The sequence below is a fragment of the Hibiscus syriacus genome, unplaced genomic scaffold, assembly GCF_006381635.1.
Source record: "Hibiscus syriacus cultivar Baekdansim isolate YM2019G1 unplaced genomic scaffold, ASM638163v2 tig00110889_pilon, whole genome shotgun sequence".
Classification (NCBI taxonomy): domain Eukaryota; kingdom Viridiplantae; phylum Streptophyta; class Magnoliopsida; order Malvales; family Malvaceae; genus Hibiscus; species Hibiscus syriacus.
Window position 1 is genome coordinate 1122866 of NW_024062899.1, and position 21027 is coordinate 1143892.

Here is a 21027-nt window from a genome sequence, read left to right on the forward strand (position 1 = left end):
TGAATTTTTTATTTTCTTATATTATATATTTGATTTTTTTATTTTAAAAATTATAGTAATTTTACACGATCCAAATTTTCAGTGGTTAAAGGAATGATTGTTATTATTAGAAGTCCCGTGTTCGAGCACCAGCGATTGCAGCAAGAGTGATTGAACGTTCATTATCAAATAGTTGAGAGTATTTTGAACAAATACTACTTTGTAATCACTTTAGCTTAATTAAAATATATATATAGCAATTTTTTCCTTTAAAACATATTTCTCTAACCTTTGGCACATTTTCAATCTTTTTTATTGATTGTTTGTGTTGAATTATGTTTCGATATAACAAATTTAAAGGCAAAATGGTTTTGGACTTGAATTGAATTTATTCAAAGTTTTAAAAAGGTTTCAAAAATAATTCAAAGTCTATTAAATTCGGATTTGAGTAAAAATGCTAAAGGGTGTCAAAGTGTATCCATTCACCCCTGAAGTGCATCCATGCACATGCCACTAGTGCATCGATGCACCATTTAGTGCATCCATGCACTCCATTTCGAATGCAATTAGTGCATCGATGCACCCTATTGTACATCCATGCACCAAGGCTGCAACAGCTAGTAACATCTAGTTTATTTGAATTTAATAAAGGGGTATCGATGCACCTTGATAGTGCACCGATGCACCATGTTATGAGCAGCCTTTTTTAGTAGAAAAATCATCCCCAAACAGCTCCAAAACATCCCCAACGATTATATACGACATCAAACACATTCCAAGCTATAAATACAAGCTAAGGACACTTGAAGAAGTAAGAGAACAACTATTCAAGCAATCAAACACAAGAGATGAGTTTTTCATTCTTATTTCATATTTTTCTTGTAAATATTTTGTTCTTGTGAGCTCAATCTTGTAAACACCTATCTTAGAGAGGTTTTCTTGTTTACGTTTCTTATCCTTTGTAAAGGGGAAAGGTTCTAGCTAAGCTCGTGTAAAAGCTAGGGAAATGTTCTAGTTTAGCCATTGAAAAACTAGGGAGTTGTAAAGGTTATCTCTTTGTCCTTAAAAAGAAAGAACAAATTAATGAATTTGTTGGAAAATCCATGGTGAGGAGCTAAGGTAGTGGATGTAGACATGGTTGAGAAGTCAAACCACTATAAATCGTTGTGCAACTCTCTATATTTCAATCTCCTTATTCCCTAAACACAAAAACTATTCCAACCCCTTTTTTTTAACTGTTTCGGTTGTCAATTTGAGCTTACAAAAGTCCCAACAATTGGCATCAGAGCCTAACTCATTAGAAAGCTTAACCACCTTGAGACGATCCTCGAAGAAGCTCTATCAATTTCTGATGCAACTGACAAAGAAATGACTTTTTCCTCCAGTGCTTATTATCTGGAAGAATATCCTATTATGGATTCACAACCGGTCAACAAGCCACCCTTCTTCAATGGAGCAAATTATGCACATTGGAAGAATAAGATGATGTAGTTTATTCAATCCTACAATCTAGGAGCTTGGAACTCAATCATGGACGGTTACTCCTTTCCACCCGGCAAGTACAACGATTGGAGTAGAGAAGAGCAGAAAAATTTTCAGCTTAATTCTAAGGCTATACATATTCTATTATGTGCTTTAGACCTAAATGAATATAGAAGAATCTCATCTTGTTCCAGTGCCAAAAAGATTTGGGATAAGCTCCAAGTCACTCATTAAGGAACCGACGACGTGAGGGAATCAAAGAAAAGTCTTCTCAACCATAGCTACGAGAACTTCAAGATGAAACCCGATGAAGACATCAAAGCTATGACGGATAGATTTTCCGTGATTGTCTACGGTCTCAAGGGATTTGGAGAAGTAATCTCAAATAAGAAGCTTGTAAGGAAGATGATCTACTATCTTCCAAAGGAGTGGCAATCAAAGAATACAACCATTATCGAAGTAAGAAACCTAAAGTCTCTCACTCTCGATGAGCTAATTGGTTCCCTTCTCACTCATGAGATGATGGTGAATGAAGATGAAGAAAGAGAAGAGAGAAAAACAAGAAGAAAGAGGAGGAAGACATTGCCTTCAAATCCACCAATGAAAACTATCAAGATTAAAGTGATGAGGTGGATGAAGACGATGATGAACAAGAAGAAGAGGTGGTCAAGCTCTTGAAGGAACTCAAGAGATTCATGGTTTCCAAGGAAGTGAAACATGAATCAACCAAGAAGAAGAGTCCCCCAGTATGTTTCAATTGTCAAAGAAAGGGGCATGCCAAGTATGAATGTCCTCTACTAAAGAAAAAGGGGAAGAAGGCATTTATTGCATCTTGGAGTGATGAAGATGATTCCAATGATGAAGATGAAGTAGTCAACCTATGCCTCATGACCACTCAAGAAGAATTCAAGGTATCTTCTAACTCAAATGAATTTAATTCATTTACTTTTGATGAGTTACAAGATGCTTATAATAGGTTGTATTTGGGATTTGAGACCATGAATTCCAAATATACGAAATTAATTTCAAAACTCAAAATTAAAGATAATTTGATTTTGAAAGCAAAAGTTGATTTTGAAAATCAAAATGAAATTTTGAAAAATAATTTAGAGCTTTCAAAAATCAAAATAAATGATTTAGAAAAAGAAAATTTTGAGTTAGGAGTTAAGCTTGAAAGCTTAATAAAAGAAAAAGAATTAATTTCTAAAAAAACCTATTATGTTTAAATATGGAAAAATACTCACATTGCCATTATCATGGTCATATGAAACATACTTGTCCATTGAAGAAAGGAAAACGTTTTAAAATTAGACAAGTATGGGTTCCGAAAGGAACAAGGGGCATTGAAACTAACGTTCAAGGATACAAAGCAATTTGGATACCAAAATCTACTTAAATGTCTCTTGTAGGTGTGTGGGAGAAATGGTGATGAAAATGATGATATTCAAGATGCTCTAGCCACACATGAAAAGGAATGGGTAACCTCTAAGCTTAATGTTTTTAATTTTAGTTATTTGGTTACTCATAGGATTTATGCATGCATTAGTTTTGATTTTAAATGATTATGCATTGTTTTTAATCTCATGTATGATGGTTATGATGAACATTTTAAATTTTTAATGATTTTTTTTATTTTTAGTTCATCATAATAAAATTTTGGTCAAAATTGGTTTTAATGCAAATGATATATATCTAACAATTGATATCATTTTTTCAAAAAACTTTGATTTTACAAATTTTAAATTTTTGACCTAAATTTAAATGTTTATGCATGCGATTTAAATGAAAATGATATCTCTCTAACAATCGATATCAAAATTTTCAAATGCATAACATTTTTGGAAAACTTTATGCATATGCACTTAATTTCAATAATTAATATTGCATAAAGTATTTTAGACTTGGATATATTGAATTTCATGTACTACTAACATGTTTGTAATTCTTTGTTGAAATTCAATTTTGTTTAAGTGTCAAGTTCTTAAAGCTAAATTTTGTTTGGAATGCATTTATTGAGGGGGAGCTTTGATTTTTCAAATAAGTTTTAAAATGTCAAATTTACTACCTACTCTCCAAAGTTATTTTGAACTTCAAAGATTGAATTAGTTTTTATATAACAAAAGGGGGAGAAGTTTGGTTTGAAAAATTCAATTTCTTAATGAAAAGGGGAGCTTACATTTTCATATATTTTCAAACAATTGGTAACAATTGATATCATTTGTTACCAATTGGTATCTTTTTCATTAAACATTTTATTAAGTGGAAGTTTTGCCAAAAACAAATTTTTAAATGTTTTGTTATATCAAAAAGGGGGAGATTGTTGAATTATGTTTCGATATAACAAATTTAAAGGCAAAATGTTTTTGGACTTGAATTGAATTTATTCAAAGTTTTAAAAAGGTTCCAAAAATAATTCAAAGTCCATTAAATTCAGATTTGAGCAAAAATGCTAAAAGGTGTCAAAGTGCATCCATGCACCCCTGCAATGCATCCATGCACCTGCCACTAGTGCATCGATGCACCATGTAGTGCATTCATGCACTCCATTTCGAATGCAATTAGTGCATCGATGCACCCTGCTGTGCATCCATGCACCAAGGTTGCAACGGCTAGTAACAACTAGTTTATTTGAATTTAATGAAGGTGTATCGATGCACCTTGATAGTGCACCGATGCACCATGTTATGAGCAGCCTTTTTGAGTAGAAAAATCATCCCCAAACGGCTCCAAAACATCCTCAACGGTTATATACGACATCAAACACATTCCAAGCTATAAATACAAGCTAAGGACACTTGAAGAAGTAAGAGAACAACTATCCAAGCAATCAAATATAATAGAAGAGTTTTTCATTCTTATTTCATATTTCTCTAGTAAATATTTTGTTCTTGTGAGCTCAATCTTGTAAACACCTATCTTATAGATGTTTTCTTGTTTACGTTTCTTATCCTTTGTAAAGGGGAAAGGTTATAGCTAAGCCCGTGTAAAAGCTAGGGAAAGGTTATAGTTTAGCCATTGAAAAACTAGGGAGTTGTAAAAGTTATCTCTTTGTCCTTAAAAAGAAAGAACAATTTAGTGAATTTGTTGGAAAATCCTTGGTGAGGAGCTAAGGTAGTGGATGTAGACTTGGTTGAGAAGTCGAACCACTATAAATCGCTATGCAACTCTCTATCTTTCAATCTCCTTACTCCCTAAACACAAAAACCGTTCCAACCCCTTTTGCAAACCGTTTCGGTTGTCGATTCGAGCTTCCGAAAGTCCCAACAGTTTGAATATTCTCTTCGTTAAATTTTCTTAGGGTTGTATTTGATATAGTCTCGACTGATCGAATAACACTTATTTGTTATCATGTCGACATTTCTGCTTTGGACACTCTAATTGGATTTGAATACACAGTTTGTGTTCGGATATGGTTTTATCAAGATTCTCGACTCTAATTTATAATTGTCAATAGTCTTTTGGTAGTTTAATATCCTATTGTGATTCATTTGTTGATGCAATCAGATCAATTCATATTTATATTTTATTGGATTTTTTTGAAAATGTTTATAATATTTTCTTTGTGTAGTCATTGTATGATCTCAAGTGACTAATTTATTGTATCAATTAGTTATAGGAAATATTCTAATGATATGTTTAATTCATATACATATTTGTATACGAGTCAAAGATGTCACATCAGTCATACGAAACATTTACTATTTGAAAATCAGTAATTTTTTTTAAAATCTCAAAATGAATTTCTTTATTTTAAAACTAATAATCACACAAAATCATAATTTAATATTTAAGTGTCAAAATTTAAATTCAATTCATATAGTATTTTAGGCAGTTTTGTACTGTAACATATCTTAAAACAAAATTGTCAGAAAGCTGTCTGAATTGAAAATCATTTCTATAATAAATAATTATGATTTAATAATTAATATTCAATTAATAATGTCTTTTGTAAAAGTAAACATTCATAATTTAAACAAAAATATCTTAAACAGACTCGAATCAGAGCAGTTAGAAACTTCTTTAATATATATGCCACTATTAAATAAATTAACAGACAAAATGTCTTTACTTAGTGATTCTGGTGGCAGAATTGGTTCCTCATAAATGATGTTGATGCACTATCTACTTTTCCTTCTATCTTGCACCTATGCGTAAAATACTCACACGCTAAGTTTTCACTTAGTGAGGCAACCAAGTAAAATAAAATAAATAAATATTTAACGTATAAAACATATAATATTGTATAAAACATTAATAAAATAAAACATGTATAAAATTAGTTGTTAACTCGTAATATGAATTTATTATAAAAAATATGTAATTCAGATTGTATTGTGCCATTTTAGACCTGTATTTTTCTATTTCAATTTATATCATTGCAAAACTGTACTTTTCTTTTCAAAATTCGATCATTTCAAATACGTATTTTTCTTATTCATATAATACATTTGCCCACTATATTATCATGAGAATACGCGGTACGAGTGTCAGATAACGAGTGGACGCGCTACATACAAATTTAATGTTAGAATAGATTGCATCGAGTCACTCCACCTCGTGCACCACTAAGGTACATTGAGTCAGACCACGAGTGACCCATCTTGATGCCATATAATGCACTTATAAAGCTAATCAGATGCACGAAATCACTCCACCTCGTGCACCACTAAGGTACATTGAGTCAGACCACGAATGATCCAAACTGGTGCCATATCAGAAACATATTCAGATTCACTCCACCTCATGGCATGCCATTGTACCACTAACCCTCATTTTGATACAATGGGATTTGTTCTAAATTAATTACTAATTTGCATATAAAACCATTCATTCATATAACTGAATATAAAACCATTTATATAAAACTAGATCTGGACAATTCATACAAAAAATATTCACATGCTATGAAATAAAATACCGAATAAAATAATTTGGATTATTCATACCCAAAATGATATAAAAACTATTTGTAAATCAATATAAAGATATTTCATAAAATAATTCAAATTGTTTCAATCGAAAATCTTCGAGGTTAGCTCATTAGATGTTCTTAGTTAGCGTACATGAGTTCATGCAACATATGAGTGCATTATTGGCAGTTTCTAGTTATGATGTTATTCAGCATGGAAATTGCCCTATAATGACCTCTCTTAATATACTAATACTTACGTAACATCTGGGTGCCTTCTTATGGAAAAAGTTGGGTATCATTTTTGTGCTTAAAATAAAGTATTTTTGGGTTTGGATATCAGTACTGGATAAACAACAATGATATTATTTTTCAAATAGCCTAAAACAAGATTTTTGTTACATGTGATATTGATACCCTATTCGTAGCGTATCGATAATATTCGTTGGGTATCAATACCCAAGGGTAAGATATTAATACTATCTTCGGATTATAAATTCTAGTAGTTGTTTTTGATATCGATACTCATGAGAGTATCAATGAAGCTAGGGTATTGATACTCTAAGTAAGGAAAACAAAATTTTGTAACAAATCGATAAAATTAATGATCGAGTTGTTACTTTTAAAACTTTAATGAGGTAAATTTCAAATATTAGTGACTATTTGTGTAGTTTATCCTCTAATTTTTTAACTTTCAGACTTCGTATGCAACATTTTAAAATGACCAAAATTATGAAGTTCTGAAATTGGCCAAGCAATCAGTTTGTAACACCTCGGATGTCAATTTTTTTAACATTTTTGTAACTTAACCAATTCCTTTCTTCCTTTTATGATCAAACCCGGATCGTCTATACTGTTCTTGAATCTTCGATAGGTGGTGAGAATTAAGAAGTGAAAATCATTTTGAGAAGAAAAAAGAAAAGAGAAAAAACAAATATTAAACAAATGCATTACTGGGTTCGAGCTTCTGCTGCTGATTTCTCCGGAACTCTTCCCCAGCCTCGAAGGTAAAGCTAAATCTAAGTGTTTGCAATTTGTTTATGTTATAGAAGATTTATCTGACTATTTTTGCATTGTTTATCAGTGGTCACACCGCTGTTTCCATCGGAAAATCCAAGATCGTCGTGTTTGGTGGCCTTCTCGACAAGAAATTCCTCAATGACATCGCTGTTTACGACATTGGTACTTTGGGTTTTTCCTTCTTTTTATTTTTTTCATTCTTTGTTGTTGTTGTTGTTGTTTTTTTTTAATTTCTTCATGGTCGCTCTGGATTTTCACTGTTTAGTTCATCTGGATTGTAACCCTAATTTTGATTGAGGAATAAGAAAATGCATTGGTTAAGCTCATTTTTAAACTCGTTTGATTTAAGTGATTTCATAGACGAATTTATGTGATTCATGCTTCGTTTTTTTATCCGTATGAAAGGCAATACCTATTTGCATTCAATACAATGCTGAAATGATTGAATGATGTTTTTATTGTTGCTGTACTATGTTGTTTTGGATGATGTAATTAGTAAACCTTGTACATGTGTCAATCCCTTCCATAAATCTCAAAGGGATATCTGCAAGTTTTGACTTGTACTCCCCCCCTTCTTTTTCCCAATTGCTGTAGAGAATAAGCTGTGGTTTCAGCCAGAATGTACTGGAAATGGGTCAGATGGACAAGTTGGTCCCAGCCCACGAGCATTTCATGTTGCCGTTGCAATTGATTGTCATATGTTCATCTTTGGTGGTCGTTCTGGTAACAAAAGGTACATAAGCTTTGAGTGTCCATACAAATCTATTTCTTTTGTTACTCAAATCATTTCTAGACACATGCTATCAATGATGATGTTAATATCCAGGTTAGGCGACTTTTGGGTCCTAGACACTGGTAAGATTCTGTTTCTGTTATCTTGTGGTGTTAGATGTAGAACCTTACTTTTGACCTATTTAACTAATTGAATATATTTATTCCAGATATATGGCAATGGTCAGAGTTAACAAGTTTTGGTGACCTTCCTTCATCACGGGATTTCTCTGCAGCTTCAGCAATTGGAAACCGAAAAATTGTTATGTATGGTATCTTGGATTCTCAACCACTTCAAATGTTTGTTTACGTATAGTATATTTTTTTTCAAGCAATAGTGATTTGAGTGCAGGCATGGTGGTTGGGATGGTAAAAAGTGGTTGTCAGACTTATACATCTTGGACACAAGTAACTTCTTTGCTCTGGGATTTTTTTTTTGCACCCCTTCTTCCTTCATTAAATTACTTATCTATACTTATTAAGATGTCATACTAAGTAACAAGACAATGTACTTGAACAGTATCACTTGAGTGGACGGAGCTGTCAGTTACTGGATCAGTACCACCACCTAGATGCGGCCACACAGCTACTATGGTTGAGAAAAGGTTGCTCGTCTTTGGTGGAAGAGGTGAAGTTCTTATATAGCAGCCCCATTGTTACATTGTTCATAGAGTAATAACTGGAACTTATTGTTTATGTTAGAAGTAAGGTGGCATTTTATATCTTCTTGACTATATATATCTTTTATACTTGTTTACTAGGATCATGCTCAGTTTTGAAAAACGTTCTTTTTTCATTTAATTGAGCTGACATGATGACTTTCTAAACTTTGACAGGTGGAGGTGGGCCAATCATGAGTGATTTATGGGCATTAAAAGGTCTTATTGATGAAGGTTTATATCTGAATTTTCTTTTCCATTTTTAGTTGTGCAAATAAACATGATTTCTTTAATGAAATTATTGAATAGTAATTTCCTCACTGATGCTTATATTATTCTTGAAATTTGTTTTTTAAAATGTAAACAAGTTCCATGCTTAATTCTATCTATATAACTGCTTTGTCTATCCTTTGCTGAGTTACTTAGTTCAATTTGAAAGATATTTGCTTCTTTATGAAATGATTTCTTACTAGTGCTCGTATAGAAGATTAATCTAACTTTGCTAGTGTCTGTCCAAATATTTAAGGGAGCAACAATAACGTATGCTGAAATTGATTCTGTGGATACTTGCAGTTTTCCCTTCCATGTTGATAATAGCATGGATGATAAATTTTTCATATGATTATTTTTTCCTTGGATAATTTTATACAGCAATCTTACTGCATACTTGCTTCATTTTGCATAGACAAAGGCGGGAAATGTATAAATCAAATTATTGCCTTGGACCCAGACTATTGTTAATTATTAATTTTATTTACTAGAGACATCCCACCCTTCTTTTATTTTATATAAACATTTATTTATCTTTAATATATGCAAGCGATGTTTCTTTATTGCATTTAGAATAAACATTATTTCTGATTTTAGATCTCTGTAATGAATCATTCAGTTGACTTATGTTGCCTTTATTGTGGAAGGAAGAGAATGAAACACCTGGATGGACCCAATTGAAACTTCCAGGTCAAGCGCCTTCTCCCCGTTGTGGACATACAGTCACATCCGGAGGGCACTATGTAATGTCATCTCTAAATCCCTCACTGTTTTTCTTATTTAGTTAAATATAAGTTGTGTGTAGGGTTTAAGTCTAGGTCTAGGATTGCAAGTTCTTTTTGTAAACCCTAGTATAAATAAGCTGTAAAATAGATTTACAGCAACCTTATTTTTTCTTTTTAATTAATGGACTTCAGAAACTGGAGGTTTTTATAACCCTACATTTTCAAGAGTTCTAAGTTGCGTTATCCAGAACAAACTCTGAACAACATATTCAAGATGATTTGGTTTATTTGAAGAACATTTACAGATTCTCCCAAGAGAAGTAGTAATTTTTCTGGAGAATTCCTATATCAAGGGGAACTGGAAGACCAAAGAGGACATTAATGAAAACTATGAACTGAACTTTTACTAAGCTTACTGAGGGCCATAATAAGTATCCTTACAGTCCACATATAGTGGGAAAAGATTTAATTTGTTCTTATATACAATTTTGAGATTTTCTTTCCTAATAAGATCACAAACCACTGCTTTGGAATGCTAATCCCCTATCCATGCCATCTTAGTAAATCCCATTTTTAAAAAAGATTTATCTTTAATAATGATAGTATCTGCATGTTTCTTCAAAGTTTTGGGAGAAAAAAATGTAATGATTATTGTTGTCATTGTTATTTGTAGTATCATTATTTGTTACTCTAATTCTATTACCAAAGTTCCCTTTTACACACTGACTAATGTTCTCCCCTTTATTGTAGCTCTTGTTATTTGGAGGACATGGAACTGGCGGTTGGTTGAGTCGCTACGATATTTATTACAATGATTGTATTGTTTTGGACAGATGTAAGTATTTGTTTTTTCGTTTTCTCCTTGCATCATTGTGACTTATGGTGGTGCCATTCTTGCACCTTTGCATGCCTGACCAATTAACAAAACAGAAACAAAATGGAAGTGGGAAAGACAGAAAGATGGAACTCTATAGTTATTAGGTTTAACTACAAAATTGTTGAAGCATGTTGGTCCTTTAGTTTCGACTTTGACCAAATCAAATAATGGGACTTGAATCAGTGATTTGTTAAACTTATAAAATTTTTGGATGTAATATATTGCATGTTGGATGCAAGAATGTTTTTGGTTAATGTCACAGCCTTTTGTGACTTCAGTCTACGAACAAGGTTTGTAGCTTGCATGCTTTATTAGAAGGATGTGTATTTTTTGCTGATACGCTTGACAATTGCCTCTACTGTTTAACTCTGTATTGTTTTACAGATTTTGATCCCTGTCCTTCCTCATGTCTAATGGTTTATGTACTTTATATGGTTCTGACGATTGTTTTAATTGCCCCAAAACTAGTGTCTGCTCAGTGGAAGCGCCTACCTATTGGAAATGAACCCCCTGCTGCTCGAGCATACCATTCTCTGACTAATATAGGTTCTCGCTATCTGTTATTTGGTGGGTTTGATGGCAAATTAACATTTGGGGATATGTGGTGGTTGGTTCCTGAAGGTATTAAATTTACTTTCAGCTATTATAATTTTGTATCGTATGACTGAAGTGACGGGAAGTGCTTGCAACCTGATTCCCGTGAGTGGAAAACTGACTGAGGAAAGAAAATGAGATGGATAGGACATGACTTTCTATGTTACCACATCTGCGGAATGCTCATTTGCATGTTTCTTTAAATTTCATCTAATTTCATTCACAATTTTACCATTTTAAATTTCTTTTGGTTTTGTCTCCTACAGGGGACCCAATTGCAAAGCGGTTTATAGAGTCCCCACAGAAAAATGTTCCTGATAGCAAGGGTATGGCTGTGGAAAATATCCAATCTGCTTTAAAGGTATCTATGCAAATTCATCCAGCAATGCTCCCTTTTTGTATACCTTAAAAAAATGAAATTACCAGTTGGTCTTCTAGTTCATAGCCCTTTCTTAACTTCTTGAAGATTCAATTGGAATAATCTTTTCTTCAAGTTATGCTAAACTCTTTTCCTGTTTAACGTGTATAATAGCTCGAGTTCTGATGAATATTAAGCCATCTTGTGCAGAAAGTAAATATTCACAGATGAATAAAATGATTGTGTAGAATGATGTAGCTGTGTTTAGGAGAAATGAATATAGGAATCACCGTGGGAGTATTGCCAATACATTTCTACTAGGTTTGAAACTTTTTAATTAATTTGTTGGCAATTCAGTTTCTGAAGTCCATGGACTAGTTCAGTGTCCTTTTAAACATGATTTGGTTCAAAGCAGATGTTTTCAGTCGCCCTTGGGGTGATTTCCCGTTGATGTCACTCCCTTAAAGGCTGTTTCAGCCCTATCTGATAATTTTCATTTCTTCCACAGGAAAGCCGGAGAGAAAATGATGCAATCTCAGAATTGCAAAGAACGTTAGGAATTTCAGTTTCACTCTCGGGTCCTGTACTTCAGATACTAGATGAGTCTGAAGACAAAGAATTCATTGAGCTAGGATCGAGGCTAACTGGAGAAAAAGTTTCTAGTGGTGAACAGGGTTTGCTCAATCAGGTATGGCTTAACATGTAAATTTTTTCATTTTGGGTGTTTTCTGATAATAATATTTTTAATAGTGGCATAAACAGACAATTGAGGTACTTCGTGATCATTGGCGGACATCTACACCAAGTTCCATACCACTGAAGGAGCTTGGACCTTTGCTTCGTGATTATCAAAGGCTGATTTCACGTCATCATCTGTAAGACTTTAAGAAATATCTTTTGCTTATTTCTCCAAGTCCTAGTTTAATTTTCAACTCAGCTTGTTTGAAGTTGTAGGCTTTCTTTCTTTCTTTCTTTTTTTCCCTTTTTTTGTGTTGCCTTCTCGAATTTCTTTTATAAAATTATCAGCAGCTCATTATACTGATAATATTCTGCAACTAATCCTGAGGATATCATCAAGTTAACGGTCAGAATATAAGTTCAAATCATAGACAAGAACACCAGCAGAGAACCAAAAAGTTGATGATTATTATGAAAATGTAAAGCATTTGGAAGAGTAGAAGAGCTACATTTCTCTAATGCCATGTCAAACAAAAAATAAGAATAAAAAAATAAGAGTTGGTTGGTTGGTATTGGGGAATACTACGAAATGAAGAGTCTTGGGCTCTTTTTCTGTTCCAGCTGGTTCAGGTCCCCCTGTTTTAGCTGAATTGAAGGCCATCCAAGCTGGTTTAGCTTTGTTTGAGGATTCAGAGTGGTGTGGCAAGGGCAGGCTAATTGTTGAGTCCGATTCAGAGAATGCCGTTAATTGGATTAAGAACCCAGAATTTTTGTGCTTCAGTTTTTTCACAACTAGTTAAGGATATTGTCAATGCTGTTATAGAGCATAGTATCATTTTAAGGTTTGTTAAAAGGTCTGTCAATTGGGAGGCTGACAGCTTGGCTAAGGCGGGTATAGGGTAGTATCTCAGGACATTGAGGATTTACAAAGGTGAGTGCTTGAGTGTGGGGGTGGTGTTTGTAATAGCCGGCTGTCGTATGTAATGTACTCTTTTCTGGAATAGCATTTGAGGCACTCTTTTCCTCATTTCAATGTCTGCTGATGTATTTTTGTACAGCAGTGGTTATGAAGGGGGTTTTTAACGAGGTCTCGCTCTTTATAAAAAAAAAAAGTTGGAGGCTTAGGATGGGTAGACTGAAGAAGATTGGCGTGGAGAAGAAGTTAAACTCGGGTGGCTTGGCGAAATTATTGAATTTTGAAGTCACCAAGAGAATGGTGTATAAAGCCAAGATACTAAGCAGCATCTCGGGCCATCTCTTAGGAAATCTTCCTTGATGTATATATGTATTTTCCTTTTTAGAATGTAAATGTTATAAACATCCAATTTAAATAAACTGGCATTAATCAGTATCTGATCTTAATAATTATTGTGGGAGAAAATGGGATCATGGGGTCAATCATGCGTTCATTTCTCTGATCCCAAAGAAAAACAATCCGAAATTAATTGAAGATTATAGACCTATAAGTCTCGTTGGCAGTCTCTATAAAATCATCTCTAAAGTTTTAGCAAGGAGACTAGTTTCAGTGATTCAAGATATTGTGAGCCCTTCACAGTTTGCATTTATTCCGGGGAGACAGCTTTTAGATTGTGCTTTTCTTGCAAACGAAGGCATAGACTATTGGAGGAAGCAAAGGCTGAAAGGGGCAGTTTTCAAAGCTGATTTTCAGAGGGCGTATGACTCGGTTGAATGGCCAATTATCTTTAGAGTCATGGGCTTTGGGGAGAGATGGGTTTCCTGGATAAAATGTTGCCTCTCCACGGCGTCTATCTCGGTGTTAGTGAATGGCTTTCCTACAGAGGAGTTCTCGATGGCCAAAGGGTTAAGACAAGGTTGTAGTTTGTCTCCTCTCTTGTTTAATTTAGTGGGGGAACTGTTAAATCGAATGTTAATGAAAGCGGCGGATGTGGGACTTTTTCAGGGTTTTGCTTTTGGAAGATCGGTCCCCTTTATTCTAACCCATTTACAGTTTGCTGACGACCTGATTTTGTTTTGCCGAGATTCACCTACCTATATTCTCAATATTAAGAGAGTCTTGAGGATTTTTAGCCTAATGACTGGACTCCGTTTGAATTTGTTGAAGAGTAATCTGTATGGAATTAATGTGGATGACGACGTATTAAATGAATGGGCTAAGGAGGCTGGTTGTGCCGTGGGTGTCTTGCCCACAGTATATTTAGGTTTACCATTAGGTGCAAAAAGAAATTCAGAGGCTCTTTTGGAGCCAGTCATTCAGAGTTTCAACAAAAAATTATCAGGTTGGAAAGCTTCCACACTATCTATGGCGGTCAGGTTGGTGTTGATAAAATCAGTTCTGTCCTCCTTGCCGATTTTCTTCCTCTCTGTTTTCAGAATCCTGAGTAAGGTTTATAGGAAGCTAAATTCTCTTATGGCTAACTTTTTGTGGGGGGAAGGTTCCTCAAAAAGTCGAATTCACTGGGTGAATTGGAAAAGGGTTTGTCAACCCTTCGAGGAGGGAGGTTTGGGAATCTTGGATCTGAATTTCGCTAACAGAGTGCTGCTAGGTAAATGGGTATGGAAGTTCGCAAATGAAAAAGACACTCTTTGGAAGAACATGATTTGTTGTAAACATAATGTGAGTAATCTGTCTTTAGACCTCAAAAAAGTAGTCTCTCCTTCGGATTCTTGGATGTGGAAGGGTATTACAAGAAACTATTTGGCAGATGATGCAATTGGACATGGTTTGCGATCTCACTCGAAGATTCAAGTAGGCAATGGCAAGTCTATTGTATTCTGGCATGATGTTTGGCTAAATGAGGATTCTTTAAAGAATCAATTTCCAAGGATCTATGTTCTTTCTAATAACAAGTGGGGAAAAGTTTCAGAGTTCGGCAGTTTCTTGAGTAATAGATGGATTTGGAGTATTCAAACGAGAAGGAATCTATGTGATTGAGAGCTGGATTACTGGATTCAATTGATGTCATTATTGGAGAATGTTGGTCTGTCTGATTCGGTGGATGATTTTCTGGTGTGGTCGGGGAAGGGAGATGGACTGTTCACCGCTAAAGCATGTAGGTTGACTCTTTCTACCAATTCAGGGGGTAGTTTCAATTGGAAAAGGTTCGTTTGGTCAGGTTTGGCTCCCCCAAGAGTCGAAACTTTTCTGTGGAAGGCCTCTCATCAAAGATTGGCAGTTAGAACGGAGTTGATAAGAAGAGGTGTTACATTGGAGGAGGTCTCTTGTCCGTTTTGTGCTAAGCAGGAAGAAACTGTTCAACACTTGTTCATATCGTGTTTGGTTGCATGGGACCTATGGAGCAGTTTTTGGAGGTTATGGGAAGTCTCGTCAGTCTTACCTAAAGATCCAGTCTCTTTCTGTGTTCTTGGTCGGACATGAGGCCAAATTCTCTAATATGGAGCTTTATACCGGGTGTAGTTCTATGGTCATTATGGAAGGCTAGAAACTCGGTGGTTTTTGATGATTGGAAACTGGACAGCCATACTCTTTTCTTCATTTGTAGATTTAGATTGGCTAAATGGTTCCTGGCTAAGCACCCGGAAGTCATTATTCAGGTAGACTACCTTGTAGGGGACCCTACACTTGCAGACAAGCATCATACTAGGGACCTTAAAAGGATGAAGGTTCAGGGCTGGCTTCCTCCTCCACTTCATTTTTTTAAAGTTAACGTTGATGGGGCAGTCAATGGGGACGGGCTGCTAGGGGGAATTGGGGGCATTTTAAGAGATTCAGAAAGTAAAATTCTTGGGTCTTTCTCGCATGCTGTTGGCCCAGGTCCTCCTCCACTCGCTGAGCTGAAAGCCATTGAGAAAGGCATTGACTTTTTTCTCTCGTCGGACTGGGCGAGGAAGGGAATGTTAATTATAGAGAGTGATTGTAAATCAGTAGTGGATTGGATTTTGCTGCCGACATCTCCTCGTTTTTTTAGTTCGTTGGTTCAAAAAATTGCTTCCCTAATCTTGGAGAGGGAGATCATTATTAGACACATCCCGAGGAGCTGCAATTGTGAGGCTGATACTTTAGCTAAACAGGGGATTGGATGATTAATTAAGGTTGCCTTATAGGTTTTTTAGTAGGGTTGGTGGTCTATTGAGGTTGCTGGGGCTGAGTTAGGTTTGGTGTTGTTTAAGGGTGGTCTGGTCGCATTGGGGGTCTACTTTCTAAGTTCTGTAATTTTTATGGTTTTGGTAGTTTGTCTTCTGGTTGTATTTTATGTACTTTGTCTTTGATTAATAAAATCCTAAGGTACTCTTTTCCTCCTTCCGCTGATTAGGGAGCTTTCCTAAAAGATCCATTAATCAAGAAGGGGGTTTTTAATGAGGCCTGAAATTCTTATCAAAAAAAAAAAAAATAGACTCCTTACCAACCCTATGTAGGATAATGCTAGATTGCTAGTTTATATCTAAGATTTTTGGTAACATCACTTTTCCTTTCTAATCATTATCCATATTGCCCCGACTCTTCATTTCCCCTAAAATACTTGTCTGACACCCGTATCTGATACATGTAGGGACATAAGTATGATGGTATGATTCTTCAAGGCTATGAAAGTACTTGGAAATAAATTTAACATACCTGTATAGGATACATACCCGTATCCTGAATCCGAGCAACATTATAGGTAAAGATTGTTAAATTTAATTGCTATTCTAAGAGACTTATATAGCATGAATAGAGACAACTTATAGAACTCCTTGGATGTATATGTAATAGATTGAACCAAAGCCTATATTGGAGGAAAATCCACGATATATGAAAATTGAATTTGCTCTCTCGCATCTACAACTGTGTATTTCTATAGAGATAATGTCAATATGAAGCAAAATTTTTGACTTTTTTTAGTCCAGAAATTCTCTCCCCATGAGGACATCCTAGCGGTTAAGAACTTGAAACTCCAATCTAAAGTCTCAGATGGGATGGGATTCATGTGATGAGTGTAATTGGAGTACGGGTTATGTGAGGCTATCTCCCATATTGTAAGCGCAATAGCCATGTCTACCTAAAACACTTGATATGAAAATTACAGTTTTATGCTATTAATGAACTTTGTCTATTTGAAATATTGATAGTAACAATTTTCATATTGTGTTCTTATTCCTTGTAGGGTTCAGTTATAAAAATATAATGACTGTCAAAACTGATCCGTTTCAAAAAGGTGACACTGACTGAAACATGAGTTGGAAAGTAGACTACTCAGAACCGAATAACCATGAGAAAATTTGGTCACTTTAGCTGACATCCAACTAAGTCATTGTCCAAGCAAAAAATAAAAAATAAATTAGCATTTCCTTCGGCAAAGGATTGAAAAATAAAGAATGGTTGTAATTGACAAAAAAGATTCAGAAGAAAAGGAAGATTGTAACTCTGGTATTCTTTGAAAGGATACTGAGGCTCGCTCCTTTTTTTTTCTTCTTTTTTTTCATTTTTGAAAGAAAAATTAAAGGAACAATTGAGAAACTAGGACAGGTGAAAATGATGTCGATGACCCATAATGAGAGTTCAGAATGTGTTTGAAGGTAAAAGTCCAGTAATGGAGTAGTGGCAATATAAGGTTTTGTAAAGTAAGTGTAGACCGCATGGAGAAATAGCAAAGAAGAAAGAGTAATGGTGGTAGAGGAATGATTGAGACTGGAGAAAGGGGACTATATGAGAGGTAGCTGCAGTGCAAACATGAGATAGATTGTTCAACATTTGTAAAGGTAGAGAACAGGTTCAAGTCTTAAGCCTTGGGGAAACCAAAAACAAAATTAAAGGAAGAGGAAATTTAGTATCAAAATTTGTGAATGTGATAATGTATTCTTGTTAAAAAAGTAATAACAATATGTTGAATTTTTATCGGTTTCGGTTCCTTAAACCAAACACCGAAAACTGACCAAATAAACTGAAATAACCACCTCTCTAACTGTATTGAACTGAATTTTGTAGTTTCCCCTCCTCCTGCTATCAGCAATTTATGCTAACCCCTAATATCTTATCCTCTGATTTTCTAATCTAAACTTTTTTTATTCGCTCCTCATCCTGTGGGTCAAATGCACCCATGCACATTTCACGTATATGCAATTCAAATTTTGTTTGTTTCCTGGTTTACGAAATTTCAGCTGAGCTGCACAATTATTGTATGAAAGTCTCAAATAGTTGAAGGCTAAACTTAAGAACTGTGTTACATCTTCTGGTTGTTTAATGAATTTGAATGAGAAGTATTACTTTGGAACATCTTCAATGTGAATCAATCTGAGTAATATCTGTAATTAGGAGCCATTACATGGTGGTACAAATGCGATGAAATTTCTGCTTTGGTTTTTCATTTTAATACTTTTTTACTCCTTATAAGTTTGTTTCTTGGTTATTTTCCAATTGTCAAACGGCAGAGCCAATATCGGATCTGATTTTCAGTCTATTGATTTGTGGTTATTGGGAAAAGAAGCCTACCGGTTTTATCACTTAAAAAATGCTTCTCAGGTATGATTAAAATAGATGTTGATCCAGTTTATCATTTCTTGTTTATGTCTGCCTTTCCACTAATTTTTCGGTCTTGTGCATAATAAAGGAAAAGAAAGTGTTTGTTAATAACATAACTTGCTTAGAATTAAACATTTTACCCGCAATGATTACAGTTCGAAATCATCATATGTGGTTTAAAATATGTGAATGGTTGTCAAAAGCATTATATTACTTTTTTTCATTGAAGCATTAATCTATCTCTGAACATGGGTCCTACTGGTTGAGTTGTTTGTAAATATCCAGTTAGCATTCAACTATTCTTCATACAATAATCTATAGAGCGATCTAATGGTGTTCGGTTGCTTGCTTGTGTAATAAATCCTTCGGTACCAGAATTACATTAGACTTAACTGCACTCAGTTCCTGTGTTTTTCGTCTTGCTCTATCTCATAATTATTTACCGCATCACCTGTTATCATTTCTTTCTACCTATTTGTTTTCTTATCTTCAGCTACGGATGGCTGATATTCCGGAACTGCTAGCAGAATACAAAAAGATTCTAGCTGAGCAGAACACATCTGGGCAGGGAGCAGGAATTGAGGAACATTCTGTGTGAATTATATATGAAAAAACAATAAAATAGAAACGGATGGCGTTAGAGTTTCAATCTGTGGGCATTACTTGATAAATTCAGAGTTGGCATTCGTATGTTCTTTATGCAATAATTTGGAGAACTGTATTATGATGTCCGGTTGCATTCAAAGGTAATAACTCCTTTGTTATTGGGATTACTTTGAACTTAACTGCACTTATTTCTCGGACATGCACCCATTTATGTAAATAGTAACTTCCTCTCTCCTTCAAGCTGGACTTGTTACAAAAGTAACTAGTTCAACCTACATTCAAAGAATTACATGCCTTTAACCCAAATTCCTGGACTACCTACTAAATCTACCAAATTTGACTTTGTTTCAGTCTATACAAATATTTTTGAAGTTCATATCATAAACGATTTTCGAAGTTGACATACCTTGCCATATTCCCTTTGAGCAACAAGTCCAAGTGCTTGCTCCATGTTAGAGATGCACAGAAGCCGGATTTCAATCCAATCCGGATCGGATAAAAATCGATCCGGTTTTTTCCCCCAACCCAAAAACCGGATTTTAAAAAAATCGGATCGGATTTTAATCGGTTTGGAGGGCCGGATGGTGTAACCGGTTTCGGTTTGCAAAAAAAACCGGTTTTTTTAAAAAAAAAACCGGTTTTTTAAAAAAAACCAGATTTTTTCGGATAAAAATCCAGTTTTTTTAAAAAACCGGATTTTTTTCGGATAAAATCCGGTTTGAAAAAAAACCGGTTTTTTATCCGGATAAAAAACCGGTTTTTTATCCGGTTTGAAAAAAACCGGTTTTTAATCCGGTAAAAAAACCGGTCGTTCAATTTTTTCCCAAACCGGTTATATTATCCGGTTTTTAAATATCCGATCCGGTTTAAAAAAAACCGGTTTTTTCAAAATCCGGTTTCGGATATTTTTTTTAGACAATCGAATATTCGGATTTTTTGTGCACCTCTACTCCATGTAGACTCTTCTTGGAGATCTCCATGTTGAAACACATTTTTGATATCTAGTTGATGCAGAGGCCACTCACCGTAGAAATGAACATAAGTTCATTTGGTTGACTGAAGGTAATTGGTAGGGGTGAGCAAAACTCGTCTCGATTCAAAAAATTGATTTTTTCTCGACTCGAATTGATTTCGTGTTACAATTTCATAAACTCGACTCAAAAAAATTTTAAATTAAAATTGAGTTATAAAATACAACTCAAATAACTCGAAATTTTTATTAATTAGTAGATTTATTTTCAAGTTTAAGTCAAGTCATTAGACTTTGTATGATATATGCATATTATATATGAAAAAATACGAAGAAACATATTTGTATTGTATATATGTTATAGAAAGTCACTTAAATTGGAACAAAAAATATTATAATATTATAGATATTCACAATTAAATTTAAACAGAAAATCAAAAAATTGACTTGACTCGACTCGAATCGAAAAAATTTCAAGTCAACTTCGAGTTGTAAAATAAGACTCGTCAAATCTTGTAACTTAAATTTTTTTTACTCGACTCGACTTAATCGAATGTTCACCCCTAACCCCTAGTACTTCGTAGTCAACACCATAGGTTTACACATACCCGTTAGCAACTAGAGCTACTGATACATTACAGCTTATTTTAACTGCAAACATCCATTGGTACTTGATAGCACTTTTTCTTG

The 21027-nt window shown here is 34.4% G+C and overlaps 1 protein-coding gene across 2 annotated transcripts; it reads left to right on the top strand.

Moving 5' to 3' along the window:
* Positions 1–7202: 7202 nt before the first annotated feature.
* On the top strand, positions 7203–19449 carry LOC120144427 (protein GLUTELIN PRECURSOR ACCUMULATION 3). Of its 2 annotated transcripts, XM_039158479.1 has the most exons (16): positions 7203–7377; positions 7455–7552; positions 7985–8123; positions 8217–8245; positions 8332–8428; positions 8514–8569; positions 8682–8789; positions 8998–9054; positions 9742–9833; positions 10566–10650; positions 11161–11313; positions 11553–11647; positions 12153–12332; positions 12407–12519; positions 18671–18761; positions 19255–19449. In XM_039158479.1, the coding sequence occupies exons 1-16, from the start codon at positions 7316–7318 to the stop codon at positions 19357–19359; spliced, it is 1560 nt and encodes a 519-aa protein (XP_039014410.1). In that variant the 5' UTR covers positions 7203–7315; the 3' UTR covers positions 19360–19449. The 2 variants fall into 2 exon arrangements, with proteins under 2 accessions (XP_039014410.1, XP_039014411.1); XM_039158480.1 differs by lacking the exon at positions 18671–18761 and having other exon boundaries at positions 19255–19445.
* The last annotated feature ends 1578 nt before the right edge of the window (positions 19450–21027 follow it).